At 48.0% G+C, this 16,725-nt stretch overlaps 1 protein-coding gene across 4 annotated transcripts in view; it reads left to right on the forward strand.

The window, feature by feature from the left end:
• ERI3 (ERI1 exoribonuclease family member 3) overlaps window positions 1–16,725 on the forward strand; it is a 229,062-nt gene that overhangs the window by 41,948 nt on the left and 170,389 nt on the right. For all 4 annotated transcript variants that reach the window (XM_050961258.1, XM_050961260.1, XM_050961259.1 and 1 more), the window contains one exon: window positions 2,866–2,957. In XM_050961258.1, the coding sequence (XP_050817215.1) occupies window positions 2,866–2,957 (92 nt within the window). The remainder of the gene's footprint in view (window positions 1–2,865; window positions 2,958–16,725) is intronic.

Here is a 16,725-nt window from a genome sequence, read left to right on the forward strand (position 1 = left end):
CGCAGTGGGACTTTGACATTGAATGGGGTTCTTAGACTTTTCTGCAAAGCAATTAATAAATCTGCCTATTTCTAGATTAAAATGGGATTGTACATTTGGCTTCTCTGAGGATTGGTTTAGGCAGCCTGGCTGCTGCTACCTGTATTTCAAGTGTGGGTGAATAAGGCAGTTGTCTGCTGCTGTAGGAGGCTGTGTTCCTTCCCCTGTCCTCCGCTGGTCATGGAGAAAGGTTCTCAGAACAGTGAGTTGTCAGGTCACAGCAGCCATGCTGCAGAAAAGCCCGTGTTGCCATTCCTGCCCCATACATGCCTAGAGTCTTTTCACGTTCCAAAGCCATGTGGCCATCTCTACGAGGGATGTTCTGTTTCAGCAGCCGCACGCGTCATGGTGGGAAGGGAAGACGCACTTCACCCACTGAGAATCTAGGCAGCAAGAGTGCGTAATGCTGACTTGTGTAATGCCTGCCACCTGACGGTCTCAAAGCACTTCACAAACACAGAACTAATTCCAGCTGGAACAGTAGGACTAGAAGAAGTAAACAGGGTGTGTGTATACTGAGTTTGTAATGGTGGCGTGCATGCCTGTGCACCCATAAGTGTCCATCTCATGTGTCACATTCATTGCGACCCAGGTGATGTGCTGTAAGTGAAAAATCCCATCCAGGGATGGTTGTCTCTCAGAAATGAGGGTGAGTTGAATGAGAATCTCTCATTCATATCTCTTTTGTGGCTTATTTTCCTTCCGTTCTCAGTCTGTGGAGGCTCCGCCATGGTCTTTGGGTTAATTTCTAGCTTCTTTAAAAAGCTGACAGAACTTCAAGAAATAAGGGTCTCTCTATTGGAGGAGACTTTGAAATGTAATAGGTCTGTCAAGCGATTAAAAAAATTAATTGTGATTAATCACGCTGTTAATAATAGATTACCATTTATTTAAATATTTTTGGATGTTTTCTACTTTTTCAAATATATTGGGTTCAGTTACAACACAATACAAAGTATACAGTGCTCACTTTATTTTTATTACAAATATTTGCACTGTAAAAAACTAAAAGAAATAGTATTTTTCAATTCCCATATTGCAAGTACTGTAGTGCAATCTCTTTATCATGAAAGCTGAATTTACAAATGTAGAATTATGTAAAAAAAACCCTGAATTCAAAAATAAAACTTTAGAGCCTATAAGTCCACTCAGTCCTACTTCTTATTCATCCAGTTGCTCAGACAGACAAGTTTATTTACATTTGCAGAAGATAATGCTGCCCACTTCTTATTCATAATGTCACCTGAAAGTAACTGCGTGCGTTCTCGTGGCACTGTTGCAGGCAACGTCGCAAGATATTTATTTTCCAGATGCACTAAAGATTCATATATCCCTTCATGCTTCAGAGGACGTGTCCATGCTGACGGCAGGTTCTGCTTGATAACGATCCAAAGCAGTGTGGACTGACGCGTATTCATTTTCATAATCTGAGTCAGATGCCACCAGCAGAAAGTTGATTTTTTTTTTTGTGGGTGGTTCAGGTCTATAGATTTTGCATCAGAATGTTGCTCTTTTAAGACTTCTGAAAGCAAACTCCACACCTTGTCCCTCTCAGATTTTGTAAGGCACTTCAGATTCTTAAACCCTGGATCAAGTGCTGTAGCTATCTTTAGAAATCTCACATTGGTATCTTCTTTGTGTTTTGTCAAATCTGCAGTGAAAGTATTCTTAAAATGAACAACGTGCTGGGTCGTCATCCGAGACTGCTATAACATGAAATATATGGCAGAATGTGGATAAAACACAGAGCAGGAGACATACAATTCTCTCCCAAGGAGTTCAGTCAGAAATTTAATTAACACATTCTTTTTTTAATGAGTGTCATCAGCATGGAAGCATGTCCTTTGGAATGGTGGCTGAAGTATGAAGAGGCATACGAATCTTTAGTGCATCTGGCAAGTAAATATCTTGTGACACCGGCTACAACAGTACCATGCGAACACCTGTTCTGACATTCAGGTGACATTGTAATTAAGAAGTGGGCAGCGTTATCTCCTGTAAATGTGAACAAATTTGTTTCTCTTAGCGATTGGCTGAACAAGAAGTAGGACTGAGTGGACTTAAAGGCTCTAAAGTTTTACATTGTTTTGTTTTTGAGTGCGGTTGTGTAACAAAAAACCCTACATTTGTAAGTTGCACTTTCCTGACAAAGAGGTTGCACTACAGTACTTGTATGAGGTGAATTGAAAAATACTATTTCCTTTATAATTTTTACCATGCAAATATTTATAATAAAAAATAATATAAAGTGAGCATTGTACACTTCATATTCTGTGTTGTGATTGAAACCAATCTATTTGAAAATGTAGAAAAACATCCAAAAATATTTGATAAATGTCACTTGGCATTCTATTGCTTAACAGTGTGATTAAAACTGTGATTAATTGCTATTAACTTTTTAAATCATGATTAACCTTTTTGAGTTAATCGTGCGAATTAACTGCAATTAATTGACAGCCCTGAAATATAATGTTACAGCTTATTTGATGAAGGGAAGAGAAAAATGGGGGGGGAGGGCTAAGTAATATTTTAGCTGTATTGTCCCATAAACACTGTACGATTCCTATTCTTCTGTGAGCAGAGCCATTGTAGTGTTTGGTAAGATCGTCTCTGCACTGGTCGCCTGTTGTTTCCTGTTGGAAATCTTCCAAGGTCCAAACATGGTCTTGTTGAGATGATGTGAGCGAAGAAAGGGAGAGGTGGGGGCTGCTGTTGGATAAGATCACAATTTTCTCCTTGTCTGATTGCGAGGAGCTTATCTGTGTTTAACTGTTGTGACTCTTCCCTGTCTACAAAGTTCATCCTCTTTCCCTCCGTTCCTTTCAGAGGGTCGATGAGTGGATGGCGAAGGAAGGCCTCTTAGATCCTAGCGTCAAGTCGATTTTTGTAACCTGCGGAGACTGGGATTTGAAAGTAATGTGAGTATGGAAAGGGAAGCTGCCTAGGGCTTTGTTACTGCACGCTGTGGGATATGTTTCCTCCTCTCCCATTGCCTAGCTCTTGCTGGTGCAGTGGGATGATTCCTGTAACTTCACACAGGTTTTTGTTTGGTGGGGAGGGAAAGAGCATGTTGATTATTTCCTCTTCCTGTTAATTCCCACATCTTAGTTCTGCTGGGTTCTCAGCTCAGTTCGAACCAGCACCCACTTTAACAGTGTGTTTCAGTTGATGCTGAAAAACCTGCATGTTCTCTCCATACCATCCTGATTCCGGCAGCATTCCCTGTCTGACTCCAAGCCCCGACTGCTTACAGGTGTCAAGATGCCACCATGTGATCGTTGAGGGTCATGCATAATCAGAAGTGGTAACGGCAGGGGGAGTGGGCGGAAGATTGATCAAGGAGAAAGGCTTTGTACATGGTCACTGGGTAGGGTAGCAAGTGAGTCTGACCCCACACCCCTTGAAGAGTTTAAACTGGGGGCTTTGGGATAGCTCCATTTTTATCCATTATGTCTTCTGAACTGGCAAGCGCAGTAGGATGTTCCTCCTGTTTCTATCCCTGCCCCTCTCCTGAGTGTGACCGTGTGGCAGACTTCGAGGATAAATACCTGCTCCTTCTTGAAAACGATATTGCATTTACCACATAGCGCCGCATGCAGCCAGCACAGCCTTGGAATGAAGCGTGTTACCATTTCGTGCAGGGAAGAAGGTTGAGGAGGAAGGGTTTACGTATGTAGGGTGGTCATTGGTTCTGTATCCTTGAACAAGGGGTGACCATTGGCTTGCTTTCATAGTCAAGGCCTTCTCTCTCTTCCTGGTGGATGTTAGCTGCTGAGCCGTCACGTAAAAGAAGAATAAAACCCTGGGGTCCAAGGCTGGCCTGTTAGATTGTTGCGCGCAGTAACTGGAAGACTGGCTGGTCGGCGCTGCAAGGGCCATGTAGGCATCGATGTCGCTATTTGCATACCCAGATGTCGGTGCACCATGTTGCACACTGAGTTGGGCCTGCTATTTAAAAAGCAGCCCTCGCCGTCTAAGAAGGAAATGACCCAAAATGCAGCGTAGGCTACATAGTGTCACAGAGCCCTGAATTCACTGGGGCATCTGTCACCTCTCGGTGGCTTTTCCTTGTTTAAGTGCCTGGTAAAGGCTGCTGTTTTCATCACACCGATCAGGCGCAGGCTTGATACGTCCAGCACTGAACCGACATCTACAACTCGTTATCGGCATTGCTTGGTTTTCAGTTTCACATCCATTTCCCCTGATGTTAAGGTTAAATAAAATGTCTGCAACCCTGGAGAAGGCTCCATTTCCCAATCTGGTCTTGGGGTAGCTGCTGCTCCTTCTCTGCTCACACTCTGGTTAGTGAGGTCTTGAGAAACGGGGACTGAAGTTGCAGCACAAGCCCTGCAGGGATGACAAATCTGCTCTCATCTAGACAAAATCATTTCTTGCTTGCCCTTGTGTGTCAACAGAGAGGTCTTTATCAAGGCGATGCCTAGGGTTGACGTGGATACCTTTTCCTTATGTGTATTGCCATGGAGGTTAATTTCCATGTAATTTTGTATTTAAACCTTTACAGGGGACCAGCACAAAGAAGGCTTCAGGGGTGTTGGCCAGTTATTTCTGATCTGTCCTCCCCTCATGGCTCTTCTGTGCCTTACTGCTGTACTGAGTCAGGCTCCTGGTGTTAATAGGGGGGGGGTGCCCAGATACGAGGCCAGTCCTTCTGTCTCTTTCATTGTACATATAACTGCTTGTCTAGGGGATGTGTGCAGCCTAGGTTAGCTTCTGTATTGAATTGTATTCTGCCTTCTAGGTTTGGTAGTCAGGAGCTGTATTTTGGGGGAAGGAGGTAGGGCTATGGTCTCTTTATTTTGGGGTTGCTGTTTTTTCTTCAAAGTCCCAAACAGCGGTTCAGTGTCCCACATGTATCGTCTGGCCTCAAGTGTGAAATTCTCTGAGAATGCTACCCTGACCTCACCATGAAAACCCGTTCCCAGAGAGTAGTTGTCGGTGGTTCACAGTCATGCTGGAAGGAGTATCAAGTGGGGTCCCGCAGGGGCCAGTTTTGGGTCTGGTTCTGTTCAATATTTTCATCAGTGATTTAGATCAGTGGTGGGCAACCTGCAGCCCTGCTGCTTCTCTGCTGCAGCCCTGCGGCCACCTGCTTCCCGCAGCTCCCATTGGCTGGAAATGGTGACCCGTGGCCACTGGGAGCTGCGGAGGGCAGTGCCTGTGGACAGTCAACGTCAGCAAACTGTCTCTCTGCCCACAAGCAGATTATACTGATGGACCGCATGTTGCCCACCACTGATTTAGATGATGGCATATTGAGTACGCTTATAAAGTTTGTGGACGATACCAAGCTGGGAGGGGCTGCAGGATATGGGCTTGGAGAATAAGATTAAAATTCAAAATGATCTGGACAAACTGGAGAAATGGCCTGAAGTAAACAGGATGAAATTCAATAGGGACAAATGCAAAGTGCCCACTTAGGAAGGAACAATCAGGTGCCCATACACAGAATGGGCAATGACTGCCATGGAAGGATACTGCGGGAAGGGATCTGGGGGTCAGAGTGGATCGCAAGGTAAATAGGAGTCAACAGTGTAAGTCTGTTGCAAAAAAAGCAAACATCATTCTGGGCTGTATTAGCAGGAGTGTTGTGAGCAAGACACGAGAAGTCATTCTTCCGCTCTACTCTGTGCTGATTAGGCCTCATCTGGAGTATTGTGTCCAGTTCTGGGCACCACATTTCAGGAGAGATGTGGACAAATTGGAGAGAGTCCACAGAGAAGAGCAACAAAAATGAGTAAATGTCTAGAAAACATGAGCAATGAGGGAAGACTGAAAAAAACTGGATTTGTTTAGTCTTGAGAAGAGAAGACTGAGGGGACATGATAACAGCTTTCAAGTATGTGAAAGGTTGTTACAAGGAGGAGGAAGAAAAATTGTTTTTCTTAACCTCTGAGAACAGGACAAGAAGCAATGGGTTTAAATTGTAGCCAGGGCGGTTTAGGTTGGACATTAGGAAAAACTTCCTAACTCTCAGAGTGGTTAAGCACTGGAATAAATTGCTTAGGGAGGGTGTAGAGTCTCCATCACTGGAAACTTTTAAGAGCAGGTTAGACAAACACCTGTCAGGGATGGTCTAGATAATTAGTCCTGCCATGAGTGCAGGGGGACTGGACTAGATGACCTCTCAAGGTCCCTGCCAGTTCTTTGATTCTATCCTTGGCACCTAGAGTTGGACGAAGTTCCTTTTCATCATCTTCCTGGCTCGTGTGTGTCGTACGTGGGATAGAGGGACTTTGTACACAGCAGTCTTGATGACATGTGCACCCTACCTCATTTCTGCCGTGGGCCTGCCATCAGCTCATTTGCCTGATTCCACGGGGTCGCTCCCTCCTCACATTAAAAAATGCAGTAGTCTGTGGAAGTAGTTCAGCTACAACCCCCTGAACAGAGCAGGGTGAATGGTGTCTCTCCCCCACTCCCCCAGCAGGGATCTGGGAGCTGCTGTGCGAGCTGGCCAGTCAGAGGTGCTGTGTCGCATGCTGGAGCTTGGAAGCTTAACTTTCCATTTGTGACTTGTCGTTGCCATCCAGCTGGAAAGGAAGACCCCACAAGGGTGCAGTGAGTGGAACAAGTGGTTCAGTTCTCTCTTGTCTGTTTGTTTGTTTTTTAACCGTTAAGTTAAGAATTTGATCTCTAAGCTTCTCCAGGGCAAAGTGGAAAATGCATTTCATGTTTCCAAGCTCACAGAAACGGAGTCTGCCTTCAACCTGATAGCGAATAGCAGCACATCACTCTGCTCTAGTGCTGATTGGACACAGTCAGGTGTAGCGTCACATCCGATTAGCAGCATGCCACTGAATGGGGCTTGAGTGAGAACTCACTGCCGGCTCGGGCTTCTCATTTCCCATTACTTTTATCCATCACCTTAAACGCCAAGTCTCCCTCCTGAGCTAATGAAGTTTGCATGTGTTTAGACACATTGCCAAATAGGGTTTAGCAAAGCAGAACAGAGCTACATCTCTTTTTAAACAGGAAAGGCTGAGCACTGCAACAGGGCCATGTGGACAAAAAGATGCAGCTTCTGGGATGCAGCATATCTGGGAAACATTCCAAAGACTAGCTCGGTGGTGCCGTGAGGAATGCGCAATGTGCTCCGGGAAGGGCTGCCCAATGCACCTGTATAAATAACTGGCACTTCTCCGGATGGGGAAAGGTGGTGGCTACTTGTCCAAGTATCAGTGGAGTGAAGGGCTTGATACTTGAGTACTCTGCAGAGATAATGTGGCAGCATTAACTGGTACTAAAGTCCTCTTGCATTCCAGGGGAACCCCAGTAAAATGAGGTCAGGTGCGTCTGAAAGAACGTGATCAGCACAGTGAAGGGGCGTGTGTTTGAGGCTATGCCCCCGTTTTCAAGCTGTCTTCATGTTGGGGGAAATAGTAAAATATCTTCTTTTGGTGCATAGCCCTTTGATTACTCGTCTTCCTCTAGGATCTCTGACCCTGAATAGCCCCAAAGTGGCTTCTCACATCCCGCTGCCTAAGGATCACTTCAGCTCTCCGCTGAAACGTACCCGCTCTGGGGTGAAGCGTGGCTGTGCTAGCAGACCTGCGTATGAGGTGGCATGAACTCGAATAAAGTGTTATTAAAACTCCAAGAGGAGTCGGCGACATGTGGAACTTGGCCAGGATATGAGAACTAACCCTACTTGCTCTTGTGAAAACCGGGTCTCTAATAACAACAGAGTGTCAGGCCCTCTTCATCTTCCTTAGCATCTCCGGTAGCATCGTGCCCCTGGCAGTGTGCCTGTCTCCTTCAGGAGAAGAACGCCACCTACTGAGTCATTAACTCCATTTCTCGCAGCATCGCTTCCTTGCTTATGAAATCTGCAGAGGTCCTAGCCAGAGGCTGGCCTGGTTTCCAACCCTGCTGCTCCTTTTATCAGGCTTCCAGTTTTAATACTAAGTTCCACTTCTATAACACCTTTCATCTGAGATTCTCAAGTGCAATCACCTTGAGACCATCTCTGCCCAACAGAGGCAAGCTCCAGCCTTTTTACCCAGCTTTCTCCTGCTGTGCAATGTTCTCATTTCCCATTGATCCTGGTTCAATCATGCTCAGTCGGCAGCAGGAATGTTTAATGCTGCCCCATGGAAGAGTCGTTAGGGAACAAGATTGTGCTTCACACCTCCTTGGGCTGGAGGAGATCTGTGGTGTTACTGGGTTTGGGCTGTCTTGTCTGTCTCGGGTATTTCCGTGGCACTTGTCTTTAGGGTCAGAGGATGATGGAGGGGAGGGGGCGCTAAGGAAGATGGATACCCAGAGACTGTTTCTCTTTGACTGGACCCATACTGCAGTAGCTATACCACCAGTTGTGCACTGTGTTCCTCCCTGCCACAGGGTATGGGTACTGTCGGATGATGGGCAAGCAAACAGGCTGAATAGTGGTGACTGTGGGTAGAAGTGGGCAAGGCCGATGCTTCAGTGCAGTGGCATGGGTATTCAAGTAAGGTAGAAAAGCCAGAAGTAGGCTGTGGATAGCCTGCCAAACCCAATGGAGAGCCCTGATGCAGGGGGAATTCCTCTGTATTAAGGCAGCACCCTGTGAATGGCTAGAGAAACCCCAGTCTGTGGCAAGGGAGGTGGAAGTCCTGCTGCTTGGGGCTTTGACACCTGTCATTGGTTTGGATCCTCCAGGTGACATGAGATTGGCTCCAGTGGTTGCTTTTCTTGTGGAGTGGAGCTTGTTTGGAATGCCCCAGATCTCAGGGGTGTTCTGTTCAATCTGCTGCCTGCTGCCAGCCATGCGAATCACAAGAACCTAGATGTGGAGGAAGGTCCAGCAACTTCTGAGCTGGGCTGTGGAGGTTCTTCAAAGCTGATAAGGATGCCCAGCCCTGCAGCAACCATATGGGATGGGTCGTAAACCATCAGTGCATGTGGCAGAATAGGAGAGGCTCCTTGCTTTTCCTAGGTGGATTAGATGTCTAGCAGAGACAGAGTGCCAAGCTTGAAAGGGGGCTGGAAAATGAGAAGCTGATCCTGTCTTTGTATTTGGATCGACTGCTGATGAGCACAAACCATCCTAGAGAGGGAGAGACAGCTGTTCTCTTCCCACCTCTCCCCTTCCCTCTTGTTAAGATGCAATTTCTTTAATGAGGAAAACCTCTTGAGTGGGAACATCACCTTTCTGAAGGCTTGTCCTGACAAGGCAATTCAAGCCGACAGTCACATATCACCTTCAACAAATACAAGTCACTCATTATAAAACCTCTTCTCTTACCCGCCCCTCCCCTCCCCCCCCCCCCCCAAAAAAAAAAAAAAAACCTCTCCGTCCGCAGACAAGGAAATGAATCATGCTCCTGCTCTTGAATACATCATGACAGTAGTGATTCTAATGAGAGAGGGCCATTCATTCTGGGTGTAAAGTTCCCTGTGTAGGCACAGAAATGTTATTAATTAAAGAAGCGCTACCTCATGCAGAAGATGAAAGGGGCACCAGACCTGCCAAGCTAAAACACACGAGTGAGGATTCAGCCTTGTTAGGCACACAGGTCCTCAGGCCCGTGTGCGCGCAACAAGAGAATTCCTGTAGCCTGTTGCAAGGAGAGACTTTAAGAGTTGAAAAGCTGCAGGGCCATGCTCAGAGCTGGTATAAGCAGGCTCAGTCCTTGGCCCAGGTTCAGCAGTGTTGCACCTGAGATGTAACTTGCACCAGTGATTCAGTGATAAAACTTACACTGAGGTAGCGTTTGATGACACGTGTAACATACATCTTGAGGGGCCAAAAACGGGGAGCAGCTTATGGTGTGTTGGGATTTCAGTGGAAACAGAAGATGCTTGACCTTAGCTGAGTTGAACTCTTGTTTCGTAAGCTCTTTGGGGAAGGAGATTTGGATTAGCATGTTCTCCCTCTTTTAAAACGCTGTCTTATCTGTCTGCATATATGGACCCCATCACCCTCCCAAGCCTTTATGGATTTATCCTTTAACTCCTATCTGGCCTAGAGAAGTATTATCCCCCTTTCATAACTAGGGAAGTGAGACACGGTGAGATTAAGTCCCATGCCCACGGTCATTCGCACAGTGGCAGAGCTAGGAATTGAACCCACTCTCCTGAGTCCCAGTCCAGTGCCTTAACCACAAGACCATCCATCTAAGCCTGTGCATGGTTACAGGATTACATAAAAATAACAAGCACCATCAGATCCATGAACGTACCGGGACTATCATTGGCAGAGGTGTTGCTAACTGTATGTCCGCCAGAGCAAAGATGCTATTGTAATGCTTTCTGTGGCAGATCCAAGGGAGCAAATTCATTTCTTCACAGAAAATGACTTGTGCAGAAGTTTATTTTGTGAAGTCAGTGGTAAAAGGCAAATGCTCTCTTTCTAATATAGTGATAAAACATAGTGAAGTGGCTTGAAATGTTTATAGCCCTTGGTGCACGTCTTAGGATGCACATTAGTGAACTCTTAGCAAGGAATTATACCATTGCTTTCTTTATTTTACTGTTTTAATTCTTCTTTTGTGAGTTATGCTGGCAAGTCAACTGCACGTGAAGAGCAAATCAGGCCTCGTTAGGCCTCTGTCATTCTATGCAGCAGGCTCAAGGGAAGGAATGCTTTTGCTCTTTCAAATCTGGGACCTTAGTGGTTCAGTGAGTTGGCACTTCCTAGCCTTCTCCTCTAGAGGCTTGAGGTAAAGTCCATGTTTGGTCATGAGCGAAAGTGAATTGATAGCGTTAATATACCCCTTATATATGACAGTAACCAGGATGGGCCAGGCAGTCTTTGCTTGGGGGAGTGGTATTGTAGGCCACAATTCAAGTACATTGACAGGACCGTGCATGGGAACTCGGCAGAAAACCTTCTTGCTTTCTCTGCTGTTAGCCATGTTTCAGTCTGAGCTCCAAAGGGGCCCGGGCCTTGGATAGCTTGGGATGTGGCAGGGCGGAGGTGAGGTGCATCAGAGCTGTGTGTTGGGAGCCCAAGACTGGACTAGTAGTGGGGGGTGAGGGGAGAGCCTGTAGGTTGGGAATACAGCCACATCCGCTGAGATTGAGGTGCATTGGCAGGGCTAAGTAGGAAAAGCTCGTCAAGGCGTTTTCCCACATGCTCGGTTCTAGCAATTGTGGTGAGTCCCTCACTGTTAATTCACCAGCAGCACTGGCTGAACTCACTTCTCTGACCATAACAGAATTGGTATATTTTAAAAACAAAATGAACTGAAGTCACTTTTGTGAAGTAAGTTCTGCATTTTTTCTTTTAAGATTCCCCCCTGTATTTATTTGAAATGTCTCACAGTCTTGGTCCTCATTATCCCTTTGCAGGGCCATCTGGTGGCCATCTTCTGTTTCTAGTTCTGTTTGAGATCTGATGGTTCCATGAGGAGTCCTGTGATGTGTAACTTTTCCTGAATTCCTTTTGGGGAAAGGCTTGTAATGAAACAGTTTCTGTAGGACTTACCTTGCCCAGGACTGTATACGTCGGCGTTGCTCGTCTTCAGCACACACAGGGTAAGAGCCCTGTTCCTGGTTCTGACATCGTTGGAGAGGTGCTGGTTGAAAACATAGTGAACTTTGATGCAAATCCAACTCAAGAGGGTGTGGGTTCTGCTGTTTGAGAATCAGGAGCATAGAATGAGGAGTTAGAAAAGTGAAGATGATATTGTAGGCAATAGAGAAATGCTGGAGGAATGGTGTGATGTGGGGAGGAGTGAGAGAGAGAATACTGTTCATATCTGGGAGTGAAGCAGTGAACCACCACTGGAATGGCTCGCCAAGGGGTGTGGCAGGTCAGCACCACTGGGTGTCTTTACATGGAGACTGGAGGCCTTGCTGAAAGAGATGCTCTAGTTCAACCACTAGTTATTGGGCTTGAAGCATTCACTTGTGTGATAAGGAAGAACCATTCCCGCCACTGCAGGAATCCCTGGGTGAAATTCTGTGGCCCTTGCCATGCAGAAAGACTCACTCAGTGATGACTTCTGGTTTAAAAATCTATGAATCTGAGATACGGAGAAACGGTAAAAAGCCGATTAATGTGAGAGGGAGAGGAGGACTGGCATGCTTCTGTGCTACTGGATTCCTGTTACTAGAGGGGCACGTCTTCTATCCACATTTCTTCAGCACAGTGCCCCCTTCTTCCCCCCTCCCAGGTCATCTGAAATGCTTGGTGGTATGAAGACAACAGGCACTGAATGCCTTTAGGGGCTTGGGCAATTTTGTCCATTGAAGTGTGTGTGAAAGCTACAGTAGGTGCATGATTGTGAGGAGCGTGCTACTGTGAGGAATCCGATTGTCTGGCTTGGGACAGCCACATCATCTTAGACCGCTTTAATGCGTCAACTTTGTACTCTGGGAGCCCCAACTCACTCTTCTTCCAAGCCTAAGCAAAGCAGTTGTGTATTGGCACTGCCTTCCCAACAGCTTGAGTGGAAATCGCTTCTCTGGGTTGGGAGCCTCCAGAACGTAAAGTGCTTCTAACCTGGCAGCTCTGGGCTCCCATGTCACCAACTCCACTCTCACCATGCGGTTGTTGAGGTCTAATATAACTCGCAACTCGTACGCTAGCTTGGCAGTATTTTGTCCTTGTTGTCACTGCTGTTAGAAGCCATTTCTCCAGATGGGTTCAGTGCTCTCAAGTCTTTTTCCTCTTCGGGCTCCTTGATGGCAAAGACTGATTGAGTCACCTTGAGTCCATCTCAGTGTTTTCCTTACAGGGCATTCTCTAGTGCCATGCCCCACAGCCTTCCGCCATTTCCTGAGGAGTGGGCACATGGGCTCTGGGGTCCCAGCCCTGAAGGGAGCTGGACCTCAGTGATAGCCTTCAGAGTAACTAGCATGATCCATTCCGACTGGTAGTTGCTATTCCACTGGCATGGCCGTGGCACCTGCCTCTTGCAGTGCTGAGCCGAGCTCTCCAGAGCCAGAATCTTACTTTCCGGGATCATCCGGGGTAGACTTGAAGAGACAGATTGAGACACCTAGAGCAAATGGAGGGGAGAAGTGAGATGGGAGAGAATGGAGGAGGGAAGGAAGAGGGATACGGAATAGCATCGGGGGCTGTGGGGAAAGCTCACCTAACTCTAGTTAGCATTATCAGCCTCTCTTTGGACACTAAAATTCCTCTGGCCTTTGGCTTTCTCCTCCCTTCTCTTCACAGCTCCCTCGTTCTTAGGTGCTGATTTCCTTTCCTTCTCCAGCTTCCCCCAGGTAACCTCCACCTTTGCTGCATTGACTCCACTGTCTGCACGTTGGACCATAGAGTCCGCGGAGGCAGTACTGCGGTTAGTCTGTAAATTGGCCAATAGGAGGTCCTTAGGCACAGGGTGAAGATGACTTCCCGTTCTCATGTATGTCCTCTTCAGTCTGCATGCTGGGAGGCTGGGGTGAAGCTGCCACGGTCTCTTCTCTGCGGTAGTGTGCTGCGCTCCCAGCTCTGAAGGGAGCTGTTACATTTTATGGACCATTTAGCTTCCCAGTGGTGATCCTAATTCTTCACAGCATACATGTGCCATTTCTTGGTTATTAAAAAGACCCCTGAAAGGGAGCTGCCCTCTGAGCTAGTGCTCTTCCATGCAGTTAATTATGGGAGGGTTTTGCTTGTATCATGAGGTTTAATATCTCCAAACTCTCTCTGTGCTAGGAGGGTGAATTAATACCCATCTCTCCTTGCTGCTACAGAGAATGACCCTTGTGCTTTGTGTCTGCGCAGACCGGGAGGAAGACTGTTCCTATCCAGTGTAATACAAAACTTGAATTGCTCAAAAGCAAATCCACGAGCTTTCTGTGTGGAGATCAAGAGAGCTCTAAAGGCTAGCTGGCCAGGTGTCTCTCTTTCATCTGGCTACGCTTCTATTGTGTGACATATCAGGTGCCAGAATAGCTTCTGTTTCTTAGGGGCCTGAGCAGGCTCCACATTTACTGGGAAAGGGTGATTACCTTTGACTGACAAGTTAGCCGAAGGAAGGATCACAACTGTTACATAGCAGGTACGAGATGGATGGAGACAGTTAAGGGAGGTTCTCAGCATGTCAGTGTGATGTGTGCATGGTAGCAGGGGAAACAAATCATTAGGCTGTATATTTCAGGTGTGGGGACGCTGCCACGGTCCCCTGGCATTGTGAAATGCCGAGTGGAATGTTTCCATCATGTGGAATACAGCGGTGTGACCTAGCTGGTGAGGACCGTCTGAAGAAATGCACAAGCACTTGGCTGGGGTGAATGGATCAGTGCGTGCACACGCATTGAGGTTGTGTGGGATTTCGTCGCAGGGTTTTTGTGCTTACAGAGAACAGTCTCACGGCATGGCCACATACAAAGAAATTAGAGCTAATAGGAGAGCGTGACGTCATCAATAGCTAAAGTTCCCTGTGGTGGCTGTGGGCTGGAAGTACATGAAGGGTTTAAGGAAATCTAACCCTGTCAGGCTTATGGTGGGTTTGGGTAAGGGGGAAATTCCCATCTCTGTGGCCAAGGTGTCAGAAGATTGACTTGCAGCTTCTGAGATGTTCCCTTAGAACTAGGTAAGGGCTCTGTTATAGAGCCCAGAGGAGCAGAGAGTCTCCGGGTGCCTGACAGTCCCTTTTCGCTGCTGATTCTCTCTTGCAGGCAGCCTCGGGCTGCCTGTCTCTTTGTTAAGAGAGTGACAGCGGTGTGACACTGTGAAAATAATTACTAACAAATCACGATGCTGACTGCAAACAGCTCGCCGTCTTCAGAGGCTGTCAGAGAGCGTTAGAGCAGTACTGCAAGAGCTGCACAGCGGCCCGGGTGCTTGCGCTCAATGCGGGGCTTGGGAGAGAGTGCTCAGACCTTTCCCCCACCACCCCGTCCCTCTCTCACTCTCCCCGTCCATCGCTTCTCCCTTCGTCTCCCCTGCCTGCGGAGGGGTAAGCCTGCTAATTGTGCAGCCTGCTTGGGGGAGGCCAGGGCGGTACAACCAGGCTTGCGGGCTCAGTGACCCGGCACAGTGCAAGGGGAGGCTGCTGGCGGGAAGCTCAGGCTGAGGTGTGCTGGCTCTGCCTGGTGCCCAGAATACAAACGCCCTGTTATCACGTATGCAGCGGCTGGCTGGCTGTGTAAGACTCCCTGTGCAGCTGGGGCGGTGTCAGTCTACACTCCAAGGACTGCGTCTCTTTCTGTGTCCCCTCCCCCCGGTGCTGCCAATAACACGGGGCAGGGATTCCTATTGCCACGAATTTGTGTGCCCCTTTGGTGGTCCTGTAACCAGGCCAGGTCCCTGCCCTGCTGAGCTTACAGTCTAGGCGAGACAACATACAGGAGGGAGCGTGTGCACACGCGCCGGCTCTAGTCAGTGGGCGTGACTGACTGGGTACGTTTGGCAATGGGCTGTGGATTCTCCAGGAGTGGAGTGAAGGGGCATGTTTGAATTCTGCTCTGCTATCCCCTGGTGACGCAAGGCGTATAAGGTGAGAGCTGAGAGCAGAGGGGGATGGTTAGTGGGGGAAGAAGAGCTGAAGGGAGTGAGGGAGAGGTATAGGAGACCCGCATTTGGGGCTGGTTTCTGGCTTTGTGGCCCAGCAGGGGTTAGGAGTGTTGCAGAGGCTTTGCACTGTTCCACAGTGATCTGAAAGGTGGACAACAGAGGAAAAGGCAGGGCCCTGGCGGACTGCTGCAGGAGGAGGGCAGGGACCAAGCGGCTTCTTCGAAGGCAGCGTTGTGAGAGGTCGGCAGGAGAGGGCAGAGTCTCTCAGATACTAAGGCCATGGTGACTCTCACACAGAGTGGGGGAGAGGGATCAGGATGGAGGCCCCTAGCTTTAGCCACCACTGGGTACTTCTGAGGTCCATCTCAGGGTGGAGTGGATGAAGCTGGGCTGGGGGCGTTTCTGGAGGGCTTTAGAGGAGAGGAAGCTGTGTTTTTCGGTGAAGGGTCCTCTTGCGCTGGGAGGTGAAGGACCAGTCTGCGCGCCACGATCTCGCTGGCATAGCTATGTCTGTGTGGGGCGGGCAGAGGTGCGGTTTGTGAAATGTGCCTAGTGTAGATGCACTCACACCTGTAAAACTGCACTTTTGCCAATGTAACTTTATTTGCTTGGGTGGGGGGGGTGGGGGGGAGCTGGAATAAGCCGCACCACTAAAAGCGCAATTTGCTGATGTAAAGCTGCGTCCACACATGGAGTGCTTTACTGGTACAGCATACTGGTGTGCATGCTCCCAGTGTAGACCTGGCCGCCGCGAAGGGCCGGGAGAGCTGCTTATGAGGGAATGCAGCATCTCTCTCTGTCCCACCCATAGCACTGGAGATCCAGCAGCATGTGGCATGTACACTTGGGTACTCTTTGAAGAAGAGGGAAGTCCCACCAAGCCTTCCTGTTGCTTAAATGGGTAGCTCTTCTCTAGCGCTGGCTGCTCCTCCTCCTTCCCCTTATCCTCAGTGGCACTTACGCACTGGTTAAAGACCTGATTACACCAGCAGGTGATTGCGTGCTGCTAATGAATGCAGTAGAAGGATGCATGGTGACGAGGAAAGCAGGGCATGCTTTCCATCCCTGGCCTATTGGCTGCAATAGCCGGCTCCAGCAAGCAGCCCTCACCCCCATTCTCTCTCATTTACCCGAGTGATTTTTCTGACTGTCAGATCTGTAACTAATGTTGCTGGCGTGTCTAGCTAGATGCAGAATGTGATGGTGGAGGGGGAGGGACAGCGCTTTGAAAGGCCTCTCACCAACTCATACAATATTTATACAGGGGCTGGGAG

This window comes from Gopherus flavomarginatus, chromosome 7 (assembly GCF_025201925.1).
Source record: "Gopherus flavomarginatus isolate rGopFla2 chromosome 7, rGopFla2.mat.asm, whole genome shotgun sequence".
Lineage (NCBI taxonomy): Eukaryota > Metazoa > Chordata > Testudines > Testudinidae > Gopherus > Gopherus flavomarginatus.